General features: G+C 42.3%; 1 protein-coding gene across 21 annotated transcripts in view; it reads right to left on the minus strand.

Moving 5' to 3' along the window:
- The window catches only part of RhoGAPp190 (Rho GTPase-activating protein 190), a 317,483-nt gene that overhangs the window by 252,688 nt on the left and 39,883 nt on the right, over positions 1 to 24,912 (minus strand). For all 21 annotated transcript variants that reach the window (XM_070093920.1, XM_070093902.1, XM_070093906.1 and 18 more), the window contains exon 2: positions 11,093 to 11,846. In XM_070093920.1, coding sequence (XP_069950021.1) covers positions 11,093 to 11,266 — 174 coding nt within the window. In that variant the 5' untranslated portion in view covers positions 11,267 to 11,846. The remainder of the gene's footprint in view (positions 1 to 11,092; positions 11,847 to 24,912) is intronic.

A 24,912-nucleotide genomic window follows, 5' to 3' on the forward strand; every position in this document is an offset into this window, starting at 1 on the left:
AATCTATGTAACTGTATTTGTGTATACCTGAATAAACTTACTTACTTACATACATACGAAAGGAATAATTTTCTACAGTTACCCCCAGTAACACATTTTCTCTTATGTTAGATTAGAGAAAATGTTATTCTTGGCGTCACTTGTACAAGTTATCTGGCTACCACATCTCATATTTATGTTTATTTATTCTATTGTGGGGTGTATTTATCATCTTTTTATGTTATGTATCGTGTTTATTATATAATTTTGAAAAAAATATCATGGACGGATTAATGAAAATGTGTATATTAACGTAATATACAACATTTAATGAGACTCGGTGATTATTATTATTATTATTATTATTATTAGCATTTCTAATATGGCGTCACTTGTGCAAATCGTCTGCTACCACATCTCATATTTATGTTTATTTATTCTATTGTGGGGTGTTATATATCATCTTTTTATTTTATGTATCGTGTTTATTATATAATTTTGAAAAAATATCATAGATGGATTAATGAAAATGTGTATTTAACCCTTTCAGGGTCCAAGGCCCAAATCTGGAGTCACGCACCAGTGTCCAAGAATTTTCAAAAAAAAAATTTGTTATTTTTTCTTATGAAATCGTAGAGAATCTTTTTGTGAAGGTAATAAAACAAAAAGTACGAAATTTGGTGGAAAATTGACGAAATTATGCTCTCGCGAATTTTGATGTGTCAGCGATATTTACGAATCGGCGATTTTGCCGACTTTGACTCCCATTTTAGGCCAATTACATTATTCCAATCAACCAAATTCTTAGCTATTTCACTAGTATTACTTCTATTCTATCGATTGAGCACAAGAAATCGCCAAGTCAACTGTTTCAACTACAAAATAAAGTGATCGGAAATTGTTAATTTGGCCAATTTAACACAAAGTTCAAAATATTCCAATTTCAAAATAGGGTCCAGAATAAACAATGTAGGTATTCCTGGCACTAAACTAACATTTCCTCTGTTCATTAGTTATGTTTTGAGGCTTTACAAATAAATTCCATTTTGATTTTTTATTCACATAATGAATTTTTATTCACACCAAAAAATAGAAGATTTACTGTTATGCAATACTGTAATAATTGTATAAATATCATCACCATATTTGTGAATGTATATTAGACCCACCAGCTGACGTGTATTAGACGTGGGAGGTCGTTTGTTTACTCTTGAATATCGGCAAAAATTTAACATTTCCGCAACTTTGAGCTCAGTTTCAAGCCATTTCCAGTGCTAAAATCAATCAAAATCATCTCTATTTCTGTAATATGTCTTCCATTCTATCAAATGAGACCAAGAAATCGCAAATACAACTATAAAAAACATACGAAAAAACACTGCAAAGTTGCTGTTTTAATCGAAAAATCATGATTTCAGTTTTTTTCTCTCATTATACACAGTGTGCTGCAGGATCTGTTTTATGTGGTGCACACATACCACATAGATGTATTCTCTCATATCTAGGCCCAAATGTACCACTCACAGTTTATCAGAGTGAGCTGAGCTCATGGCGTAGATCTACGGTTTGGACACTCACCATAAAGCCGTAGATCTACGGGACGGACCCTGAAAGGGTTAACGTAATATACGACATTTAAATGAGACTCGATGATTATTATTATCATTACTAATATGACGTCTGGAGACATAAGACACTCTTACTGATTTTAATGTGTACCTGCATGCCAGCACAGTATGTAAGTTTATTTAAGTACAGGTATACATAAGTATAATTATCAGAGTATATATAAAATATGAAATAACTTTTAAAAACATTTGAAATTTTGGAGTTTCCAGGCAAAATGGAGAGACTTAGTGCTTACTGAGCTCACGAAGAATGTAAACAAACAGGGTGGGGCGCGGTGACCGTATTAGAAAGTCAGGTGGGGGGAGCCGTATAGCGAGTTTTGGTCATAATTTGAAATGACCTTATTAGCGGAACGCCGTAAAGTGAAACGCCGTAAAGCGGGGCCCTGCTGTATAGTGTTACTTTTGAATTCTTTTCTTTCCATACCTAAGCAGCTGGATTTTTTTTTTTTTTCAACAAGTCGGCCGTCTCCCACCGAGGCAGGGTGACCCAAAAAAGAAAGAAAATCCCCAAAAAGAAAATACTTTCATCATCATTCAACACTTTCACCACACTCACACATTATCACTGCTTTTGCAGAGGTGCTCAGAATACAACAGCTTAGAAGCATATACGTATAGAGATACACAACATATCCCTCCAAACTGCCAATATCCCAAACCCCTCCTTTAAAGTGCAGGCATTGTACTTCCCATTTCCAGGACTCAAGTCCGACTATATGAACATAACCGGTTTCCCTGAATCCCTTCACTAAATATTACCCTGCTCACTCTCCAACAGATCGTCAGGTCCCAAGTATCATTCGCCTCCATTCACTCCTATCTAACACGCTCATGCACGCTTGCTGGAAATCCAAGCCCCTAGCCCACAAAACCTCCTTTACCCCCTCTTTCCAACCGTTTCGAGGACGACCCCTACCCCTCCTTCCCTTCCCTATAGATTTATATGCTTTCCATGTCATTCTACTTTGATCCATTCTCTCTAAATGACCAAACCACCTCAACAACCCCTCTTCTGCCCTCTGACTAATGCTTTTATTAACTCCACACCTTCTCCTAATTTCCACACTCCGAATTTTCTGCATAATATTTACACCACACATTGCCCTTAGACAGGACATCTCCACTGCCTCCAACCGTCTCCTCGCTGCTGCATTTACCACCCAAGCTTCACATCCAAATAAGAGTGTTGGTACTACTATACTTTCATACATTCCCTTCTTTGCCTCCATAGATAACGTTTTTTGACTCCACATATACCTCAACGCACCACTCACCTTTTTTCCCTCATCAATTCTATGATTAACCTCATCCTTCATAAATCCATCCGCCGACACGTCAACTCCCAAGTACATGTATCTGAAAACATTCACTTCTTCCATACTCCTCCTCCCCAATTTGATATCCAATTTTTCTTTATCTAAATCATTTGATACCCTCATCACCTTACTCTTTTCTATGTTCACTTTCAACTTTCTACCTTTACACACATTCTCAAACTCATCCACTAACCTTTGCAATTTTTCTTTAGAATCTCCCATAAGCACAGTATCATCAGCAAAAAGTAACTGTGTCAATTCCCATTTTGAATTTGATTCCCCATAATTTAATCCCACCCCTCTCCCAAACACCCTAGCATTTACTTCTTTTACAACCCCATCTATAAATATATTAAACAACCATGGTGACATTACACATCCCTGTCTAAGACCTACTTTTACCGGGAAGTATTCTCCCTCTCTTCTACACACCCTAACCTGAGCTTCACTATCCTCATAAAAGCTCTTTACAGCATTTAGTAACTTACCACCTATTCCATATACTGGAGTTTACCTGGAGTTTACCTGGAGAGAGTTCCGGGGGTCAACGCCCCCGCGGCCCGGTCTGAGACCAGGCCTCCTGGTGGATCAGAGCCTGATCAACCAGGCTGTTGCTGCTGGCTGCACGCAAACCAACGTACGAGCCACAGCCCGGCTGATCCGGAACTGACTTTAGGTGCTTGTCCAGTGCCAGCTTGAAGACTGCCAGGGGTCTGTTGGTAATCCCCCTTATGTGTGCTGGGAGGCAGTTGAACAGTCTCGGGCCCCTGACACTTATTGTATGGTCTCTTAACGTGCTAGTGACACCCCTGCTTTTCATTGGGGGGATGGTGCATCGTCTGCCAAGTCTTTTGCTTTCGTAGTGAGTGATTTTCGTGTGCAAGTTCGGTACTAGTCCCTCTAGGATTTTCCAGGTGTATATAATCATGTATCTTTCCCTCCTGCGTTCCAGGGAATACAGGTTCAGGAACCTCAAGCGTTCCCAATAATTGAGGTGTTTTATCTCCGTTATGCGCGCCGTGAAAGTTCTCTGTACATTTTCTAGGTCGGCAATTTCACCTGCCTTGAAAGGTGCTGTTAGTGTGCAGCAATATTCCAGCCTAGATAGAACAAGTGACCTGAAGAGTGTCATCATGGGCTTGGCCTCCCTAGTTTTGAAGGTTCTCATTATCCATCCAGTCATTTTTCTAGCAGATGCGATTGATACAATGTTATGGTCCTTGAAGGTGAGATCCTCCGACATGATCACTCCCAGGTCTTTGACGTTGGTGTTTCGCTCTATTTTGTGGCCAGAATTTGTTTTGTACTCTGATGAAGATTTAATTTCCTCATGTTTACCATATCTGAGTAATTGAAATTTCTCATCGTTGAACTTCATATTTTTTTCTGCAGCCCACTGAAAGATTTGGTTGATGTCTGCCTGGAGCTTTGCAGTGTCTGCAATGGAAGACACTGTCATGCAGATTCGGGTGTCATCTGCAAAGGAAGACACGGTGCTGTGGCTGACATCCTTGTCTATGTCGGATATAAGGATGAGGAACAAGATGGGAGCGAGTACTGTGCCTTGTGGAACAGAGCTTTTCACCGTAGCTGCCTCGGACTTTACTCTGTTGACGACTACTCTCTGTGTTCTGTTAGTGAGGAAATTATAGATCCATCGACCGACTTTTCCTGTTATTCCTTTAGCACGCATTTTGTGCGCTATTACGCCATGGTCACACTTGTCGAAGGCTTTTGCAAAGTCTGTATATATTACATCTGCATTCTTTTTGTCTTCTAGTGCATTTAGGACCTTGTCGTAGTGGTCCAACAGTGGTGCAACATCTGCCACATTGCTCCTCTATCCACTCTATCATATGCCTTTTCTAAATCCATAAATGCAATAAAAACTTCCCTACCTTTATCTAAATACTGTTCACATATATATTTCAATGTAAACACTTGATCTACACATCCCCTACCCACTCTGAAGCCTCCTTGCTCATCCGCAATCCTACATTCTGTCTTACATCTAATTCTTTCAATTATAACCCTACCGTATACTTTTCCTGGTATACTCAGTAAACTTATTCCTCTATAATTTTTACAATCTCTTTTGTCCCCTTTCCCTTTATATAAAGGGACTATACATGCTCTCCGCCAATCCCTAGGTACCTTCCCCTCTTTCATACATTTATTAAACAAAAGTACCAACCACTCCAACACTATATCCCCCCCTGCTTTTAACATTTCTGTCATGATCCCATCAGTTCCAGCTGCTTTACCCCCTTTCATTCTACGTAATGCCTCACGTACCTCCACCACACTTACATTCTGCTCTTCTTCACTCCTAAAAGATGGTATACCTCCCTGGCCAGTGCATGAAATTACTGCCTCCCTTTCTTCCTCAACATTTAAAAGTTCCTCAAAATATTCTCTCCATCTACCTAATACCTCCCTCTCCCCTTCTACTAACTCCCCTACTCTGTTTTTAACTGACAAATCCATACTTTCCCTAGGCTTTCTTAACTTGTTTAACTCACTCCAAAATTTTTTCTTATTTTCATTAAAATTTCTTGACAGTGCCTCTCCCACTCTTTCATCTGCTCTCCTTTTGCACTCTCTCACCACTCTCTTCACCTTTCTTTTACTCTCCATATACTCTGCTCTTCTTATAACACTTCTGCTTTGTAAAAACCTCTCATAAGCTAACTTTTTCTCTTTTATCACACCCTTTACTTCATCATTCCACCAATCACTCCTCTTTCCTCCTGCCCCCACCCTCCTATAACCACAAACTTCTGCCCCACATTCTAATACTGCATTTTTAAAACTATTCCAACCCTCTTCAACCCCCCCACTACTCATCTTTGCACTAGCCCACCTTTCTGCCAATAGTCGCTTATATCTCGCCCGAACTTCCTCCTCCCTTAGTTTATACACTTTCACCTCCCTCTTACTTGTTGTTGCCACCTTCTTCTTTTCCCATCTACCTCTTACTCTAACTGTAGCTACAACTAAATAATGATCCGATATATCAGTTGCCCCTCTATAAACATGTACATCCTGGAGCCTAACCATCAACCTTTTATCCACCAATACATAATCTAACAAACTACTTTCATTACGTGCTACATCATACCTTGTATATTTATTTATCTTCTTTTTCATAAAATATGTATTACTTATTACCAAATTTCTTTCTACACATAGCTCAATTAAAGGCTCCCCATTTACATTTACCCCTGGCATCCCAAATTTACCTACTACTCCCTCCATAACATTTTTACCCACTTTAGCATTGAAATCCCCAACCACCATTACTCTCACACTTGATTCAAAACTCCCCATGCATTCACTCAACATTTCCCAGAATCTCTCTCTCTCCTCTACACTTCTCTCTTCTCCAGGTGCATACATGCTTACTATAACCCACTTTTCACATCCAATCTTTATTTTACTCCACATAATCCTTGAATTTATACATTTGTAGTCCCTCTTTTCCTGCCATAGCTTATCCTTCAACATTATTGCTACTCCTTCTTTAGCTCTAACTCTATTTGAAACCCCTGACCTAATCCCATTTATTCCTCTCCATTGAAACTCTCCCACCCCCTTCAGCTTTGTTTCACTTAAAGCCAGGACATCCAGCTTCTTCTCATTCATAACATCCACAATCATCTCTTTCTTATCATTTGCACAACATCCACGCACATTCAGACTTCCCACTTTGACAATTTTCTTCTTATTCTTTTTAGTAATCTTTACAGGAAAAGGGGTTACTAGCCCATTGTTCCCGGCATTTTAGTTGACTTTTACAACACGCATGGCTTACGGAGGAAAGATTCTTATTCCACTTCCCCATGGATATAAAAGGAAAAGTAATAAGACCAAGAACTATTAAGATAAAATCAAAGAAAACTCAGATGAGTGTGTATAAATAAATGTGTACATGTATGTGTAGTGTGAACTAAGTGTAAGTAGAAGTAGCAAGACATGCCTGTAATCTTACATATTTATGAGACAGACAAAAGACAAAAGACACCAGTTGGAAATTATCACCACTTAATGTCATGTTGCTCTCCACTGCCCACTGGAAAACACTGCTTACACCTTCCTGTAAATATTCAGTGTCTTCTACTGAAGTAACTTTCGTGCCCTAAGTATTCAACAAAGTTTGCCAGTACTGACTTGTGTATAAGTCATATGCTTCCAATGTAAATTTTAGATACAGTTGGCAAACTGCCAGTTTAAAACTGAAGTACTGTACTGATATGCCTTTCTATTTTCAATTGTTATGACTGTGTGTCTTATGTACTAGCATGCACGATCTTTCATGCCTTTCAATACGCAATCTGCCAATATTCTTGACATGAGCTCAACTGTTTGGGTCTCCTATAACTTCAAGCCTTTGAAAAAATCTAAGACCAGGCAGGTTCACACAGTGCATCATGAGTAACACTGCCCAATTAGCACCAGTAAACAATTAAACTAGGAACTGTTCCACCACCAGCTTCCCTACCAGCAAACAGGCTGTGAAACTACCAGGAAGATGACTTATTCATTCATTTTTTTTATAATTTCATGATACAGTGGAATTCAGCCAATAAGCACACTATATAGACTTAGAGTAAGATAACTCGATACTATCATCAAACAATTGTAATATCATAAGATTTCCTGGTAAATACTGGAACACAGGGGTTACATTTATAGTGACACCTAAACTGTCATATCTGCATGCCTCTGCAAAGACAAGTGATAGTGTGAATGATAATGAAAGTTTTTTTTTTTTTTTTTTTTTTTTGGGGGGGGGGAGTTACCCTGCCTCAATGAGAGATGGCCAAAGTGTTAAAAAAAAAAAATTATTCCCTCACACCTAAATTTACTTTTTTAACACCCTGGCCATCTCCCACCGATGTAGGTTGATTAAAAAAAGAAACAGTTTCGCTATTATTCACTCCATCACTCTCTTGCCAGAAGTGTGCAATACCACAGGTCAAACGCCCCTCCAAACTGCAAATATCCCCACTACTCCTTCAGTGCATAGGCACTGTACTTCTCACCTCCAGGACTCAAGTCTGGCTAACCAGTTTTCCCTCAATCTTTTCACAAAATGTTACCTTGCTCTCACTCCAACAGGTCATCAAGTCCAATAAACCATTTGCCTTTGCTCACTATTAACACGCTCACACACGCCTGCTGGATGTCCAAGCCCCTAACACAGGAAAGCCACCATAACCCCTTCCCTCCAATCCTTCCTACTTCAACCTCTACCCAACCTTCCCACTACTATAGATTTATACACACTCCAAGTCATCCTATTTTGCTCCATCCTCTCTAAATTTCCAAACCACCCTAACAACCCTTCCTCAACCCACTGAATAATACTTTTTAGTAACTCTGGACCTCCTCAACCTTACCCTCATTGTAGCATTCATAACTCATGCTTAATGCCCATATAAGTGTGTCGGTACCACTATACCCCTCTTTGCCTCCATAGATAATGTTCTTTGTCTACACAAATGCCTCAATGCACCACCTACCTTTTTCTCTTCATCAATTCTATGATTCATCTTGTCTTCCAAATACCCATCTACCAACAAGCCCACTCCCAAATATCTAACACATTCAATTCCTCTCTACCTCCTCTTTCCAATCTGATATATACAGTGGACCCTCGGTATTGGCTGTTCCAGATATCGGCCAATTCGGTTTTCGCCCGCTTTTTTGGCTGAAATTCTATCCCGGTTATAGGCCATTAATTCGGAGATTGGCCATATTGGAGGCATAATAAATTATCTTGAGCACATTAAATGTCTTATTTTAGGTTAATATAGACATTTTCTTTAATCCATCTATGATAATTTCTTCAAAATTATATAAGAAACACATTACATAGTATATAAAAAATGCAATGTTTATATGTGATGTATGTTTAATAATAACCACTCTTGGGAACACTGTCATATTTTAGGTTAATATAGACATTTGCATTAATCCATCTATATTTTCTTCAAAATTATGTAAGAAACATGTTACATATCATATAGCATATAAACAAAGCATATAAACATGCAATGTTTATATGCTATCGAGTGGAGAGTCAGGTGGAGAACCAAGAGTACGTTTTCTCTGATTAAGTGTTAGAGAAAACTGTGAATCTGGCGTCTCGTCCAGTAACCGCCCTTCATATGCATGAAGGGCATGAATTATTCATTACTTCTCCCTTTGTTTATGATGGCATCTAAAGCTAGTTGTTAGAAATGATTAAACTCAGTGAACATGGTAATAATATGGCTGTGTAGTGTAGTCCAAGGGAGTTACACTACACAGAGGGGAGAGGGAGTTGGGGATTCCCAACTCCCTCTCCCCTCCTGCAATGTTCATTTATCATTAATATTTGTGCTTTACTGCCTCGTTGAAAAAAAAAAAAAATTGTGCTTTATATTTATTTCTCATTGTTTTCTGTATGTAAAACTATAGTTAATCTTTAACCCTTAAACTGTCCAAATGTAGATCTACGTTTGCGCTCGTGGCGCTCCGACCTAGATTTTCTCCATAAGAAACAATGTAAAAAATAAGTAGATCTAGGTTTGGAGTGCTACGTATGCGAACATAGATCTATGTTTGGACAGTTTAAGGGTTAAGGGTTAAAAAATGTATTTTTAGTTAATATTTTTGGGTGTCTGAAACGGATTGACTGGATTTACATTAATTCTTATGGGACATATTAATTCAGTTTTCGACCTTTTCGGATTGAGACCGGCCTTCTGGAACAGATTACGGCCGATAACCAAGGGTCTACCGTATAATTAACCAAGAACAACCCAATATAGTCAAACAATGTGACCTAGTTCAATGTTGTGAGGAGTATTACACATGTAATATCATAGGTATTCCCTGTACAGTATTACAAGACCAAAGTAGAAAAAATACAAAAAACAATTACTTGCTTTAATTTATACTACATATTCTATGTGGACTAATATCGGGCTATGCATTTCCCCATGTCTGAAAGCACTAGAACACCTTGAAAAAACATCTAATATCATATAAAGGCAGTGTACATAGTTGCACAGTGTACAATCATAATTTGGCATCATCAATTATAAAACAATAACAACAGTGGCACATTTATATCACTGTTGCTGAGTGATCATTTTGTTCGCCAGCTTGAACACGTCATAAAAAACGTAAGCTTTAATCAGATTGCACTCATCTTAGTTTTATTCAGTTCATAAAAATGCACTCTTTCACAATCTGTAAGAAAAAGATTTTTTTCATTTTTTTTTTTTTTCAAAAATTTGTCACACACACAGGAATTGTAATTTCTGGGTATGCCATGGTCAGGGGATTAAAAATGAATCCTACGGAACTTTTTCCAAGGGACTTTATTAATACAACAGCTTATTGTACTTGTCTATACTAGTTCTGTAGGTGCATTAACTCCTCATTTTAAGATCACACATTAACACGCTGCAGCAGTATGCTTCTTTCCAGATCTACTCATTCTCTAATCAAAATTCAAATACTGTACACTGAGCCATTTTCTGGCTGCTTGTTTTATTTTGGGTAGTGCCATAATATATTCTATACATTATGGGTTGTAAGACAGTGCTTTTTCCAATGTATCGTTCTAATTGTTTAAACAACATATGAGACAAAGACAAGTTGTTAGATTATACTGTACATAGGATGCATGCAGGTTTTGTTCTATTGTAGATTCACCGGTATAACCGCCCAGCCCGGGCCTTTTCCAAAAGGTGGGCCGGCCTTGGTTCCCTGTCGAGGGAGTGTCTCAGACCAATGTCTGCCATGGGAGGAGGTACAAGTACCTCCCCATCTTCTAGGACCAGCTGTCCCCAGGCCTAGCCCCATTCCCCTCCCCCACAGGGCTCGGAGGGAGAAGCTAGGCACCTTGGGCTGCCACACACCCCGCCCACACTGGGCTCGAAGGGTGTGGCAGCTGTACAGCAGCAGACGATGTCAGGAGGTGCAAAGGCAGCAAGCACTACAGGATCCTTTTGGAGTCACACCCCAGCTTTGGGCATTAAGTCCAAGTGCTGGGGAAGCTCAAGAATGCCTCTTGCTGTGTGTTGCAGCTGCTGCAACTACACTTGTCCATTGCACTCTCCTCAAGGTGCATGCAGGTGGTACACACATGACACATGGAGCATAACTTACCTGTGAGAGAACGGAGATGTGGTCGACATAGTACTGGTCGGCCTGAGGCTTTGTGAAGCGGTTGCAAAGACAAGACTTTCCCAAGCCTGTCACGCCTTTCTCTCTCTCTCCACCCGAAACACCCACCACGGACACCACCACTTGCTTGGCTGCATCCCCGCCTCGACGAGCCATGCCCACCCAAGCCACGGGCTCCGACGCCCACGCTACGGGAGGCCAGCCCAGGCTCACACAATACTCGGTAAACCCATCATGTATATACTTGTTCACCAACGCCCACACCCATGGCTGCCTCAGGTAATGCCACCATTAAGCTACAAACTAAGTCACCACACCACACAGCAAAGGCCCTTGCTGCCCTCTTGGCCTGGGCCACAGGCCTTCCCCACTTTTCTAAGAGGGTTTTTCTTGAGCCACAATATTATCACTGATATTGTTGCACCATCAATTTTTCAAAGATTATTCACTATATAAATATTAATAAACCCTACTCAACACAATCACTACTGTGGCCACATTGAATCTTGGTAACAAGAGTAATGGAACTTCAACATGGACATGTTTGCAGCTGCTCAGGCCAGGGCAAAGCAGGAGGCCATGGGTGATTTAAGGCTAAACAGACACTTGGGTGGACTGGTGTGGGTGTGTGTAGGAGAAGAAGGGCCAGTGGGCGTGATGTTTAGGCGTGGATGATGAGAAGGCCGCCCACTGGAGGGACCCTGCTATTTAACCGCCCACAATCATACTGCACAATCTGTGGACAAACAAAATAATTAATTTCCCTGATTATTAGAAAAAGATTCATAGGAAATAAGAGGTGGTCCAATTATTTTATAATATGATTATGCACTGAGAATTAATGTTACAGTACTCAAACAGTATACAATAACTAAAGGTCATACAATGCCTTTTATGTACCTTTAAAAACTTTAAAGAATCTTGAGGAATTCCAGAACACATTTGATGTGTACTCATAAAATCAATTAGTTTACTGCTTGTTAATCAAAGTTATGTACAATACCGTATATCTTTAACAGGAAAAATGAAAGACGAGGACCAAAAATTTGACTCACGAAATCGTAATGACACGATTGCAAACAAACCATACCACGGGCGGGGATAGAACCCGTGATCAGAGACTCTCTAATCACGGGTTCTATCCCCACCCATGGTATGGTTTTTCAAAAATTTGAATCTGATTTTGAATACAGTAAATAGCAGTCTTCTAGCATAATAGGTTAACAAAGAGACAAATGCAGTTCTTTAATTAAACAGAATTTTTGGACTAAGAAGTTACAGTATACATATTATTACTATTTGCATGTGCAATTAACCATGGCTAGACACAAACAAACCACCTGGTTCAATATCATGATCTAGGTAGCATAAGGTTTTATTAAGTCAAAGAATGTTAATTTTTTTTTTTTTCATTTCTTGAAAGTTGGTAATGAGAGCCATTCCAAGAGCTCATCAAGCAAATAATATGTAGTTGTTAAATAAAACTTGGAAGCTATGTGAAATTCAACAAAAAAATTAAATTAAAATGTTTTTTCTTATGAGGCATGCAAAGATATTATAGCAGATATATGTACAGTTCATTCCATTTCTAATACAAATGAAGGCTCAGAAGAAGGCCACTTATTAAGAGCAAGTCCCGAAGCTCAATTGCTAGCACACTCGGCTCTCACACTGAGGTCTGGGGGTAGATCCCTGGTATGGGTATAAACATTAGGACGTGTTTCCTTAAGACACCTGCTGTCCATGTTCACCTATCAGTAAAATGGGTACCTGGATGTTAGTTGACTGGTGTGAGTTACATCCTGGGGATAAGATTTATCTAATTTGCCTGAAATGCTCTGCATAACAAGGGGTTTTCTATATAGTAATATGTCACTGATGTCAGCTAGACCTGTATACATGTATGTACTTGTAAAAATTATTTTATTATTATGAAATTCGTTTTGAGCAAACTAATCATAAGGTTTCCATGCTACTTAAATCCAGACCCAGCATATTAATTAAAACACTGACTATCAGTACAACTTGAACAATTCATTACAATCAAAAGTACAATGAGACAGGGTGCAATTTGGCCTAGATATGATAATAGGTCTATGCGGTGAGTCAACTTAGAGGGAGTTCCAGGGGTCAATACCCCCATGGCCAAGTCCATGACCAAACATCAAGGTGGATCAGGACCTGATCAACCAGGCAGTTACTGATGGCTACATGCAATCCAACATATGAACCACAGCTCGGCTGATTGGGCATCTATCCAGTTCCCTCTGAAAGACAGATAGGTGTCTATTTGTAATCCCCTTTGTGTATGATGTGTCAGGGGCCCAAGGCTGTTCAGCAGCGTTGGACCCTTGACACTTAGTTTTCTCTCAGTGTATTCATGGCACCCTTACTTTTCATTGGGAGGATGTTGCACTGTCTGCCGAGTCTTTTGCTTTCATAGGAAGTGATTTCTGTGAGCAAATTTGAAACCAGTCCCTCTGGAAAGTGAGAAGTATAAAAAGAAAAAAAATTCTGCCCCACACAGTGCATGATATGAAAAGCCAAACTCTGACTTCATGTGTGGTTTAAAATAGTAACTTTGAGGTGTTTTATACAGAGTACATTTAAACTTGATAATAGTGGGGTGTGTGTGTGTTTTCTGGAAGTTGACCGAGTGGTCATTCTAATAGCAGATTTTTAATGAGTTATGAGGGGGAGGATTTAAGAGACTACTGTAGATCCTTACATACATATACATGTACTAAAAGTGATGTAAAGAGACAGTAGTACAGTGAGTAATGTTCTGTGAGGTACTTAGTAATACATTTTCTGAAAAAGAAGGCCTGCCATTGTAGAAATTTTCTTGAGGTATGTGCAGAATGTGAGTGTTGAATTTTAGTTAGCTCTGGAAGACATATACATTAATTAAGATTTTTTCCTTGTTTTGTCTTTCAATATGTGTATTATTTACCTATACATTCAACTGAATATTTTTAGCTTTATTCCCAGACATTATGTAGGTCTTACCAATATTAAAAGAGTTTATTGGTTGTCCTCCAAGAAGATATCTTTAAGAGTTCATCATTAACAGCATTAGGGGGACAACCGTATCTGGATTTAAGATGAAGGTTGTATAATCTGGAAACATAACTGGCTTAAATACCTGGGAGGCATTAGGTAGGTTACTGATGTAGATGCATCTGTGTACTTTTCACCTAACAAAATAACAGAGGGCCTAGAAGACTGCCCTATATCCATGAAGTATCAAGGTAGGTTACGGGGAAGGGAAGAATGGAAAGCTCTGGAAGAGGATTCAGCATTTTCCCCAGAAGCAACAGCCACAGCCTAAACTACCACCACTTTCTGACCATGGATGTAGCCACACCCTATGTTGGGACCACATCATTCAGTGTGAACACAGCACAAAGAGATCAACATAGTCATACCTCATCTCAAGCCACACCACCTGTGGATTAACATGACCACACTACCCAAGGGCTTCCATAGCTACATCCTGCCTTGGTACAGTTAAAATTTCTCCATGGCCACACTATTACTACCACTACCCGTGGGACAAACTACCACCCACCTACAATCTCCCTCCTCCCCCCACCCCGAACTCTCCAGCCACCGCCACCAAAATCAATAAGAGATAGAGGCAACGCCACACACACACACACGCACACACACACACGCACACACGCACACACACACACACATGCACACACACATGCACACACACATGCACGCACACGCACGCACGCACGCACATACACATACATACACACACACACACACACACACACACACACACACACACACACACACACACACACACACACACACACACACACACACTGGAGACCAGGAGGGCCCGGGGAGACATGGTAACGACATATAAAATACTGCACGGAATAGGCAAGGTAGACAAAGACAGGATGTTCCAGAGATGGGACACAGAAACAAGGGGTCACAATTGGAAGTTGAAGACTCAGACGAGTCAAAGGGATGTTAGGAAGTATTTCTTCAGTCATAGAGTTGTCAGGCAGTGGAACAACCTAGAAAGTGACGTAGTGGAGGAGGGAACCATACATAGTTTTAAGACGAGGTTTGATAAAGCTGATGGAGCAGGGAGAGAGGGGGCCCAGTAGTAATCAGTGAAGAGGTGGGGCCAGGAGCTATGACTCAACCCCTGCAACCACAAATAGGTGAGTACAAATAGGTGAGTACAAAGGATGCAAACACCCAAGACACACACACAAAGATACACATACAAAGGACACAAACACCCATGGACACACACCCACTTATGGACACAAACACCCAAGACACACATCAGTGGACACACGGAGATACACCCACAGACACATGGGGACACGCACACCAATGAGGGGACACACCCACCCATAGAGGAGACACTCACCCATGGGGGGGGAGAGACCTACAGGGAGACACCTACAGGGAGACACCCACAGGGAGACACCCACAAGGAGACACCCATGGGGAGAGACCCACGGGGAGAGACCCACGGGAAGAGAGACCCACGGGGAAAGAGACCCACGGGGAGAGACCCACAGAGAGAGAGACCCACGGGGAGACCCACGGGGAGACACACCCACGGAGAGACACACCCACGGAGAGACACCCACGGGGAGAGAGACCCACGGGGAGAGAGACCCATGGAGACACCCACAGGGAGAGACAGCCAAGGGGAGAAACACCCACGGAAAGACACACCCACAGGGAGACACACCCTCGGGGAGAGACACCCATGGGGAAAGTCACCCACAGGGAGAGACACCCACGGGGAGGCACCCATGGGGAGAGAGAGAAAGATACTCATAGGAAGACACCCACAGAGAAACACACTAGTGGGAAGACAGGCACACGCACGCACGCACGCACGCACGCGCACACACACACACACACACACACACACACACACACACAAGTATAGAATCCCACAGTATGCTACCAGGTCTCCCACCCCCACAGGCCCCCCAAACCACAGTGTTGGAAAGGAAACTGAAGGTATGGTACACAAACGCTGATGGAATAACAAACAAGTGGGAGGAGTGGCACGAAAGAGTCAAAGAGGCATCACCAGACATCATAGCGATCACAAAAACCAAGCTTACAGGTATGATAACAGATGCCATCTTTCCAGTGGGATACCAGATCCTGAGAAAAGACAGAAGGAACAGGGGGGGGTGGAGGAGTGGCATTGCTGATCAAACACCGATGGAATTTTGATGAGCTGGAGAGAGGAGACAGCGGAGAAGAAAGTGATTACATAGCGGGAACACTTCACTCTGGTGGTCCCAAGGTGATAATTGCAGTGATGTATAACCCACCACAGAACAGCAGGAGCAATAGAGTGATGGTTGACACACTGGCTGCAGTGGCGAGAAGAGCTCATGCATGCAGGGCAAAGCTCCTGATCATGGGCGACTTTAACCACAAGGAGATAGAATGGGAGAACTTGGAGCCACATGGGGGCCAAGATACATGTAGCGCTAAGATGATGGAGGTGGTACTGGAAAACTTCATGTACCAACACGTAAGGGACACTACAAGAGAGAGAGGAGAGGATGAACCAGCAAGACTAGACTTAGTATTCACCTTGAGTAGTGCAGATATTGAGGACATCACATATGAAAGACCCCTTGGGGCCAGCAATCATGTGGTTTTGAGTTCGAATACACAGTAGAGCTACAAGTGGAGGGGGAAGCAGGAAGGCCAGGACAAATGAAACCAAACTACAGGAAAGGGGACTACACAGGAATGAGGAACTTCCTGAATGAGGTTCAGTGGGACAGAGAACTGGCAGGGAAGCCAGTTAATGAGATGATGGAATATGTAGCAACAATGTGCAAGGAGGCTGAGGAGAGGTTTGTACCCAAGGGTAACAGGAATAATGGAAAAGCCAGGATGAGCCCATGGTTCACCCAAAGATGCAAGGAGGCAAAAACCAAGTGTGCTAGGGAATGGAAGAAATATAGAAGGCAAAGGACCCAGGAGAATAAGGAGAGCAGTCGTAGAGCCAGAAACGAATATGCACAGATAAGAAGGGAGGCCCAACGTCAATATGAAAACGACATAGCAGCAAAAGCCAAATCTGACCCGAAGCTGTTATACAACCACATCAGGAAGAAAACAACCGTCAAGGACCAGGTAATCAGGCTAAGGAAGGAAGGAGGAGAGACAACAAGAAATGACCGTGAAGTATGTGAGGAACTCAACAAGAGATTCAAAGAAGTGTTCACAGAGGAGACAGAAGGGGCTCCAGAAAGACGGAGAGGTGGGGTACACCACCATGTGCTGGACACAGTACACACAACCGAGGAAGAAGTGAAGAGGCTTCTGAGTGAGCTAGATACCTCAAAGGCAATGGGGCCAGATAACATCTCTCCATGGGTCCTGAGAGAGGGAGCAGAGGCGCTATGTGTACCTCTAACAACAATATTCAATACATCTATCGAAACAGGGAGATTGCTTGAGGCATGGAAGACAGCAAATGTGGTCCCAATCTTTAAAAAAGGAGACAGACATGAAGCACTAAACTACAGACCAGTGTCACTGACATGTATAGCATGCAAAATCATGGAAAAGATTGTCAGGAGAAGAATGGTGGAACATCTAGAAAGGAATGATCTCACCACCAGCAGCCAACATGGTTTCAGAGATGGGAAATCCTGTGTCACAAACCTACTGGAGTTCTATGACATGGTGACAGCAGTAAGACAAGAGAGAGAGGGGTGGGTGGATTGCATTTTCTTGGACTGCAAGAAGGCGTTTGACACAGTACCACACAAGAGATTAGTGCAAAAACTGGAGGACCAAGCAGGGATAACAGGGAAGGCACTGCAATGGATCAGGGAATACTTGTCAGGAAGACAGCAGCGAGTAATGGTACGTGGCGAGGTGTCAGAGTGGGCACCTGTGACCAACGGGGTCCCACAGAGGTCAGTCCTAGGACCAGTGCTGTTTCTGGTATTTGTGAACGACATGACGGAAGGAATAAACTCCGAGGTGTCCCTGTTTGCAGATGACGTGAAGTTGATGAGAAGAGTTTATTCGATTGAAGACCAGGCAGAAATACAAAGGGATCTGGACAGGCTGCAGACCTGGTCCAGCAACTGGCTCCTGGAGTTCAATCCCACCAAGTGCAAAGTCATGAGGATTGGGGAAGGGCAAAGAAGACCACAGATGGAGTACAGTCTAGGGGGCCAGAGACTACAAACATCACTCAAGGAAAAAGATCTTGGGGTGAGTATAACACCAGGCACATCTCCTGAAGCGCACATCAACCAAATAACTGCCGCAGCATATGGGCACCTGGCAAACCTCAGAACAGCATTCCGACACCTTAATAAGGAATCGTTCAGGACCCTGTACAGCGTGTACGTTAGGCCCATATTGGAGTATGCGGCACCAGTTTGGAACCCACACCTAGCCAAGCATGTAAAGAAACTAGAGAAAGTGCAAAGGTTTGCAACAAGACTAGTCCCAGAGTTAAGAGGTATGTCCTATGAGGAGAGGTTAAGGGAAATCAACCTGACGACACTGGAGGACAGGAGAGATAGGGGGGACATGATAACAACATACAAAATACTGAGAGGAATTGACAAGGTGGACAAAGACAGGATGTTCCAGAGACTGGAGACAGCAACACGGGGACACAGTTGGAAGCTGAAGACACAGATGAATCAAAGGGATGTTAGGAAGTATTTCTTCAGCCACAGAGTAGTCAGGAAGTGGAATAGTTTGGGAAGCGATGTAGTGGAGGCAGGATCCATACATAGCTTTAAGCAGAGGTACGATAAAGCTCATGGTTCAGGGAGAGTGACCTAGTAGCGACCAGTGAAGAGGCGGGGCCAGGAGCTTGGACTCGACTCCTGCAACCTCAACTAGGTGAGTACAACTAGGTGAGTACACACACACACACACACACACACAAAACTGAGGCGGTGATGAAGCTATGTGAACCTGATACCTCAAAGGCAGTGGGACCAGACAACATCTCTCCATAGGTCCTTAGAGAGGGAACAGAGATGCTGGGTGTGCCACTAACAAAAATCTTCAAAACATTCACTGAAACTGGGCAACTACCTGAGGTATGGAAGATGGCAAATATAGTCCCAATTTTTAAGGAGACAGACACAGAGCATTAAACTACAGACCTGTGTCACTGACGTGTATAGTATTCAATGTAATAGAGAAGATCAGAAGGAGAGTGGTGGAGCACCTAGAAAGAAACAAGCTTATAAACGACAACCAGCACAGTTTCAGGGAAGGAAAATCCTGTGTCACACACCTACTGGAGTTATATGAGAAGGTAACAGAAGTAAGACACGAGGGAGAGGGGTGGCTAGACTGCATTTTCTTGGACTGCAAGAAGGCCTTCGACACAGTTCCTCAAAAAAGGTTAATGCAAAAGCTAGAGGATCAGGCACGCATAACAGGAAAGGCACTGCAGTGGATCAGAGAATACCTGACAGGGAGGCAACAAGTAATGGTAAGTGACGAGGTGTCAGAGTGGGCACCTGTGACAAGCAGGGTTCCACAGGGGTCAGTCCTAGGACCTGTGCTGTGTTTGGTATATTTGAATGACATAACGGAAGGGATAGACTCAGAAGTGTCCCTGTTTGCAGATGATGTGAAGTTAATGAGGAGAATTAAATCAGTCAAGGATCAGGCAGGATTACAAAGACCTGGACAGGCTACAAGCATGGTCCAACAACTGGCTCCTAGAATATAATCCTGCCAAATGGAAAGTCATGAAAATCGGGGAAGGGCAAAGAAGACCGCAGACAGAGTACGTATAGTCTAGATGGCCAAAGACTGCAAGCCTCACTTAAGGAAAAAGATCTTGAGGCGAGTACAATACCGAGCACATTTACCGAGGTGCATATCAACCAGATAACTGCTGCAGCACATGGACGCCTGGCAAACCTGAGATTAGTGTTCCGATACCTCAGTAAGGAATCGTTGAAGACTCTGTACACCATATACGTCAGGCCCATATTAGAGAATGCAGCACCAGTTTGGAATCCACACCTGGTCAAGCACATCAAGAAATCAGAGAAAGTGCAAAGGTTTGCAACAAGACTAGTTCCAGAGCTAAGAGATATGTCCTACGAGGAGAGGTTAAGGGAAATCGGCCTGATGATGCTGGAGGACAGGAGGGTCAGGGGAGATATGATAATGACATATAAAATACTGCGAGGAATTGACAAGGTGGTCAAAGACAGGATGTTCCAGAGATGGGACACAGAAATAAGGGGTCACAATTGGAAGTTGAAGACTCCAATGAGCCAAAGGGATGTTAGGAAGTATTTCTTCAGTCATAGAGTTGTCAGGAAGTGGAAGAGCCTAGAAAGTGATGTAGTGGAGGCAGGAACCATACATAGTTTTAAGACCAGGTTTGATAAAGCTCATGCAGCAGGAAGTGACCGAGTAGCAGCCAGCTGTGACTCGACCCCTGCAACCACAATTTGGTGAGTACAACTAGACGAGTACATACACATACACGTACACGTACACGTACACACACACACACGCACACACACGCACATGCACACACACACACGCACACACACACACACACACACACACACACACAGGTTTGATAAAGCTTATGGAGCAGGGAGAGAGAGATGACCTAGTAGTGATCAGTGAAGAGGTGTGGCCAAGAGCTATAATTCAACCTCTGCAACCTCAATTAGGTGAGTACACACACACACACACACAGCTTTGAATACATAGAGTTACAAGTGGAAAGGGTAACAGGAGTAGGATGGGAGAAGCCAAACTACAAAGGGGACTACGCAGGCATGAGAAACTTCCTGCAAGAGCTTCAGTGGGCAAGAGAATTGGTAGGAAAATCAGTAAACGAAACGATGGACTACATCACAACAAAATGCAAGGGGGCAGATGGTAGGTTTGTTCCCAAGGGCAACAGAAATAATGGGAAGACTAGACCGAGGCCATGGTTTACCCAAAGACGTAGGAAGGCAAAAATGAAGTGTACCAGAGAATGGAAAAAGTACAGAAGACAAAGGACCCAGGAAAATAAAGAGATTAGTTGAAGAGCCAGAAATGAGAATGCACAGATAAGGAGGGAGCCCCAGCGGCAGTACGAAAACAACATAGCATCACAAGTCAAGTCTGACCCGAAGCTGTTGTATAGCCACAACAGGAGGAAGACAACAATCAAGGACCAGGTAATCAGGCTGAGGAAGGAAAGTGAGGAGCTCATGAGAAATGACCAAGAAGTATGTGAGGAGCTCAACATGAGATTTAAGGAAATATTTACAGTGGAGACAGAAAGGACTCTGGGAAGTCAAAACAGGAGGGTATACCAACAAAGGATATACCAACAAGTGCTGGATGAAATACACACAAACAAGGAAGAGGTGAAGAAGCTGCTAAACGAACTTGATACTTTAAAGGCAGTGGGACAGGACAACATTCCTCCATGAATCCTTAGAGGGAGCAGAGATGCTGTGTGTGCCCCCAACAACAATTTTCAACACATCCACTGCAACTGGGCAAATACCTGATGTATGGAAGACAGCAAATGCAGTCCCATTTTTTAAGAAAGGAGACAGACACGAGGCACTAAACAACAGACCAGTGTCACTGACGTCCATAGTACACAAAGGCATGGAGAAGAATTATCAGGAGTGGTGGAGCACCTAGAACGGAATAAGTTTATAAACGGCAACCAGCATGGATCCAGGGAAGGGAAATCCTGTGTCACAAACCTACTGGAGTTTTATGACAAGGTAACTGCAGTAAGACACGAGATAGAAGAGTGGGTAGACTGCATTTTCTTGGACTGCAAGAAGGGCTTCAACACAGTTCCTCGCAAGAGATTAGTGCAAAAGCTAGAGGATCAGGAACACATAATAGGAAGGGCATCACAATGGATCAGAGAATACCTGACAGGGAGGCAATGAGTCATGGTACATGACGAGGTGTCAGAGTGGACGCCTGTAACAAGCAGGGTTCCACAGGGGTCAGTCCTAGGAACAGTGCTATTTTTGGTACATATATGTGAATGACATGATGGAAGGGATGGACTCAGAAGTGTCCCTGTTTGCAGATGATGTAAAGCTAATGAGGAGAATTAGATCAGATGAGGATCAGGCAGGACTACGAAGAGACCTGGACAGGCTGCAAGCCTGGTCCAACAACTGGTTCCTCGAATTTAACCTTGCCATATGCAAAGTCATGAAGACTGGGGAAGAGCAAAGAAGACCACAGACAGAGTATGGGCTAGGTGGCCAAAGACTGGAAACCTCACTCAAGGAGAAGGATCATGGGGCAAGTATAATACCAAGCACATCTCCTGAGGTGCACATCAACCAAATAACTGTTGCAGCATATGGGCACCTAACAAACCTGAGCACAGCATTCCGATACCTCAGTAAGGAATCGTTCAAGACCCTTTACACCGTGTATATCAGGCCCATACTAGAGTATGCAGCGCCAATTTGGAACCAACACCTGGTAAGCACATCAAGAAATTGGAGAAAGTGCAAAGGTTTGCAACAAGGCTAGTTCCAGAGCAAAGTGGAATGTCCTACGAAGAAAGGATACGGGAAATCTGCCTGTCGACACTGGAGGACAGAAGGGTCAGGGGAGACATGATAAGAACATACAAAATACTGCAAGGAATTGACAAGGTGGACAGAGACAGGATGTTCCAGAGATGGGACACAGAAACAAGGGGTCACAATTGGAAACTGAAGACTCAGACGAGTCAAAGGAATGTTAGGAATTATTTCTTTAGTCATAGAGTTGTCAGGAAGTGGAATAGTCTGGCAAGCAAAGTAGTGGAGGCAGGAACCATACATAGTTTTAAGAAGAGGTATGATAAACTCATGGAGCAGGGAGAGAGAGGACCTAGTAGCGATCAGTGAAAAGGCGAGGCCAGGAGCTGTGAATTGACCCCTGCAACCACAAATAGGCGAGTACACACACACACACACACACACACACACACACACACACACACACACACACACACACACACACACACACACACACACACACACGGTTCATGAAGTCCATTTTGACCTTTGTAATGCCAGATATGGAGCTTGTCACTGTCCTCTCCTATTTTTATTTTCTCATTAGTTTTACACTACAGCCTCTTCTCACATAACGATGGAGTTCCATTACTAAGACTACATCGGTAAACAAATTTGTTGCTAAGCGAGGAGCATACTTTAATGGTAGTGGATTTGTGTCAACCATCTTTGATAATGTTTAAATAGCTTTGCTATTATTTCTCACAGAAGTTCTGCTCCTCTCAGTACCCAGCCCATGGAGATAGGTTTTCTGGTCAAACTGCTTTTATGTCAAGTCACTTCGTAATCTCATTACTACTTCCTTTGTGTTGATGCTCTCCACATCAACACAAAAGACCTCTTTGAATATTTTGCTAGGTACAGGTATGTCAAAGAATTCTCTGCCATTCTCCATCGTCTATTGCTTCCTCTTTGCTTCAGATTTATCCACTCAGTCTTCATGGTTGTCTTTTTCTTATGTGATTCTGCAGTAACTTTGGTTCAGTTTTGACCTTTGATTCTATATCAATCTGCAACCGTCTTTCAGCTTCCTTCTTATTCATGTCCTTATATATGAGCAAATAATAATTATTGCCACTGTAGTCTTAAGTGAAGACTTAAGCTTGCCCGAAATGCTCTTCATAAGTATGGGTTTTCAATATGCTCTAAAGTGTCACCCATTTCTATATAAACAATGTATCAGGTTGAAATAAAATTTCATAACTGAATATTAATTTTTAGTTCTGCTTGTTTCTTAGTTCCCTGTGCTTGAGCTGATATACATTGTATTTTTTCTAAACCCTCTTGCTACTTTCCTTGGTCTTTTCTGCATTCCTAATTAAACCATAGGCTCTCTCTATTTTTCCTGATACTTTCTCATGCTTGGTATGAATTTCTCCTTTGCCTCATGGCACTTTTGACTATTACCTCCATCCAAGTTTTGCCTAGCAACTCCATGTCTCACTTCATTTCACTCAGAAAATTTTTCATGCCATCATAGTCCCATCTCCTACAGTCCTATTTTCCTGTTGCTCACTTCACCGCTTTATTTGTCCATTCCCTTTTCATCGAGTACCATGTTTTTCAGCACATTATGCTGCACGAGTATATAAGGTGCACCCTAATTTTGGCAGGTGAACATAACAATTCAAAGAACCCTCCACACTGCAACATCCCCACTCGTCTTAATGACTGCCTTCACTCCAATGTAATATGATCAAACATGCAAAACAATTGTAAACAGACGATCTTAACAATGTAGAACAAGCTATATGGAGATGGAAATCTTTAGTTCAAGATCTTTCACACACTGTGCATCATCAGGAGCTATGCAATGTTGCAAAGCTAGCAACAGATACGAAAAATTCTCTCCGAGGCAAGGCAGAAGCATAAAGCGTCAGGCTATGACACAGTCTGTGTCATAGCAACTACTATGTGTTGCTAACCTTGCAACACTGCATAGCTCCTGACGCCACACAAAGTGTGAAAGATCTTGAGCTAAAGATTTGCATCCCCATGTGGCTTGTTCTGCATGATCAAACATGTTTGGTGTTTGCTTGAACAGCATGAGGACAGAGGGGCAGGGCATGGTTAAGGACACCTAGCATGCCCAGCAATAACCCAGCAGAAGGTAGTAAACAATAATATGTGATTCATAGTCTCTCTGACACGCCTCACCTTGATCAATGAATGGATCACAACCCCCTCCAGCACACACCCACCCACACACTCACGTGCTTC

The sequence above is a fragment of the Cherax quadricarinatus genome, chromosome 44 (genome assembly GCF_038502225.1).
Source record: "Cherax quadricarinatus isolate ZL_2023a chromosome 44, ASM3850222v1, whole genome shotgun sequence".
In the NCBI taxonomy this organism is placed as follows: domain Eukaryota; kingdom Metazoa; phylum Arthropoda; class Malacostraca; order Decapoda; family Parastacidae; genus Cherax; species Cherax quadricarinatus.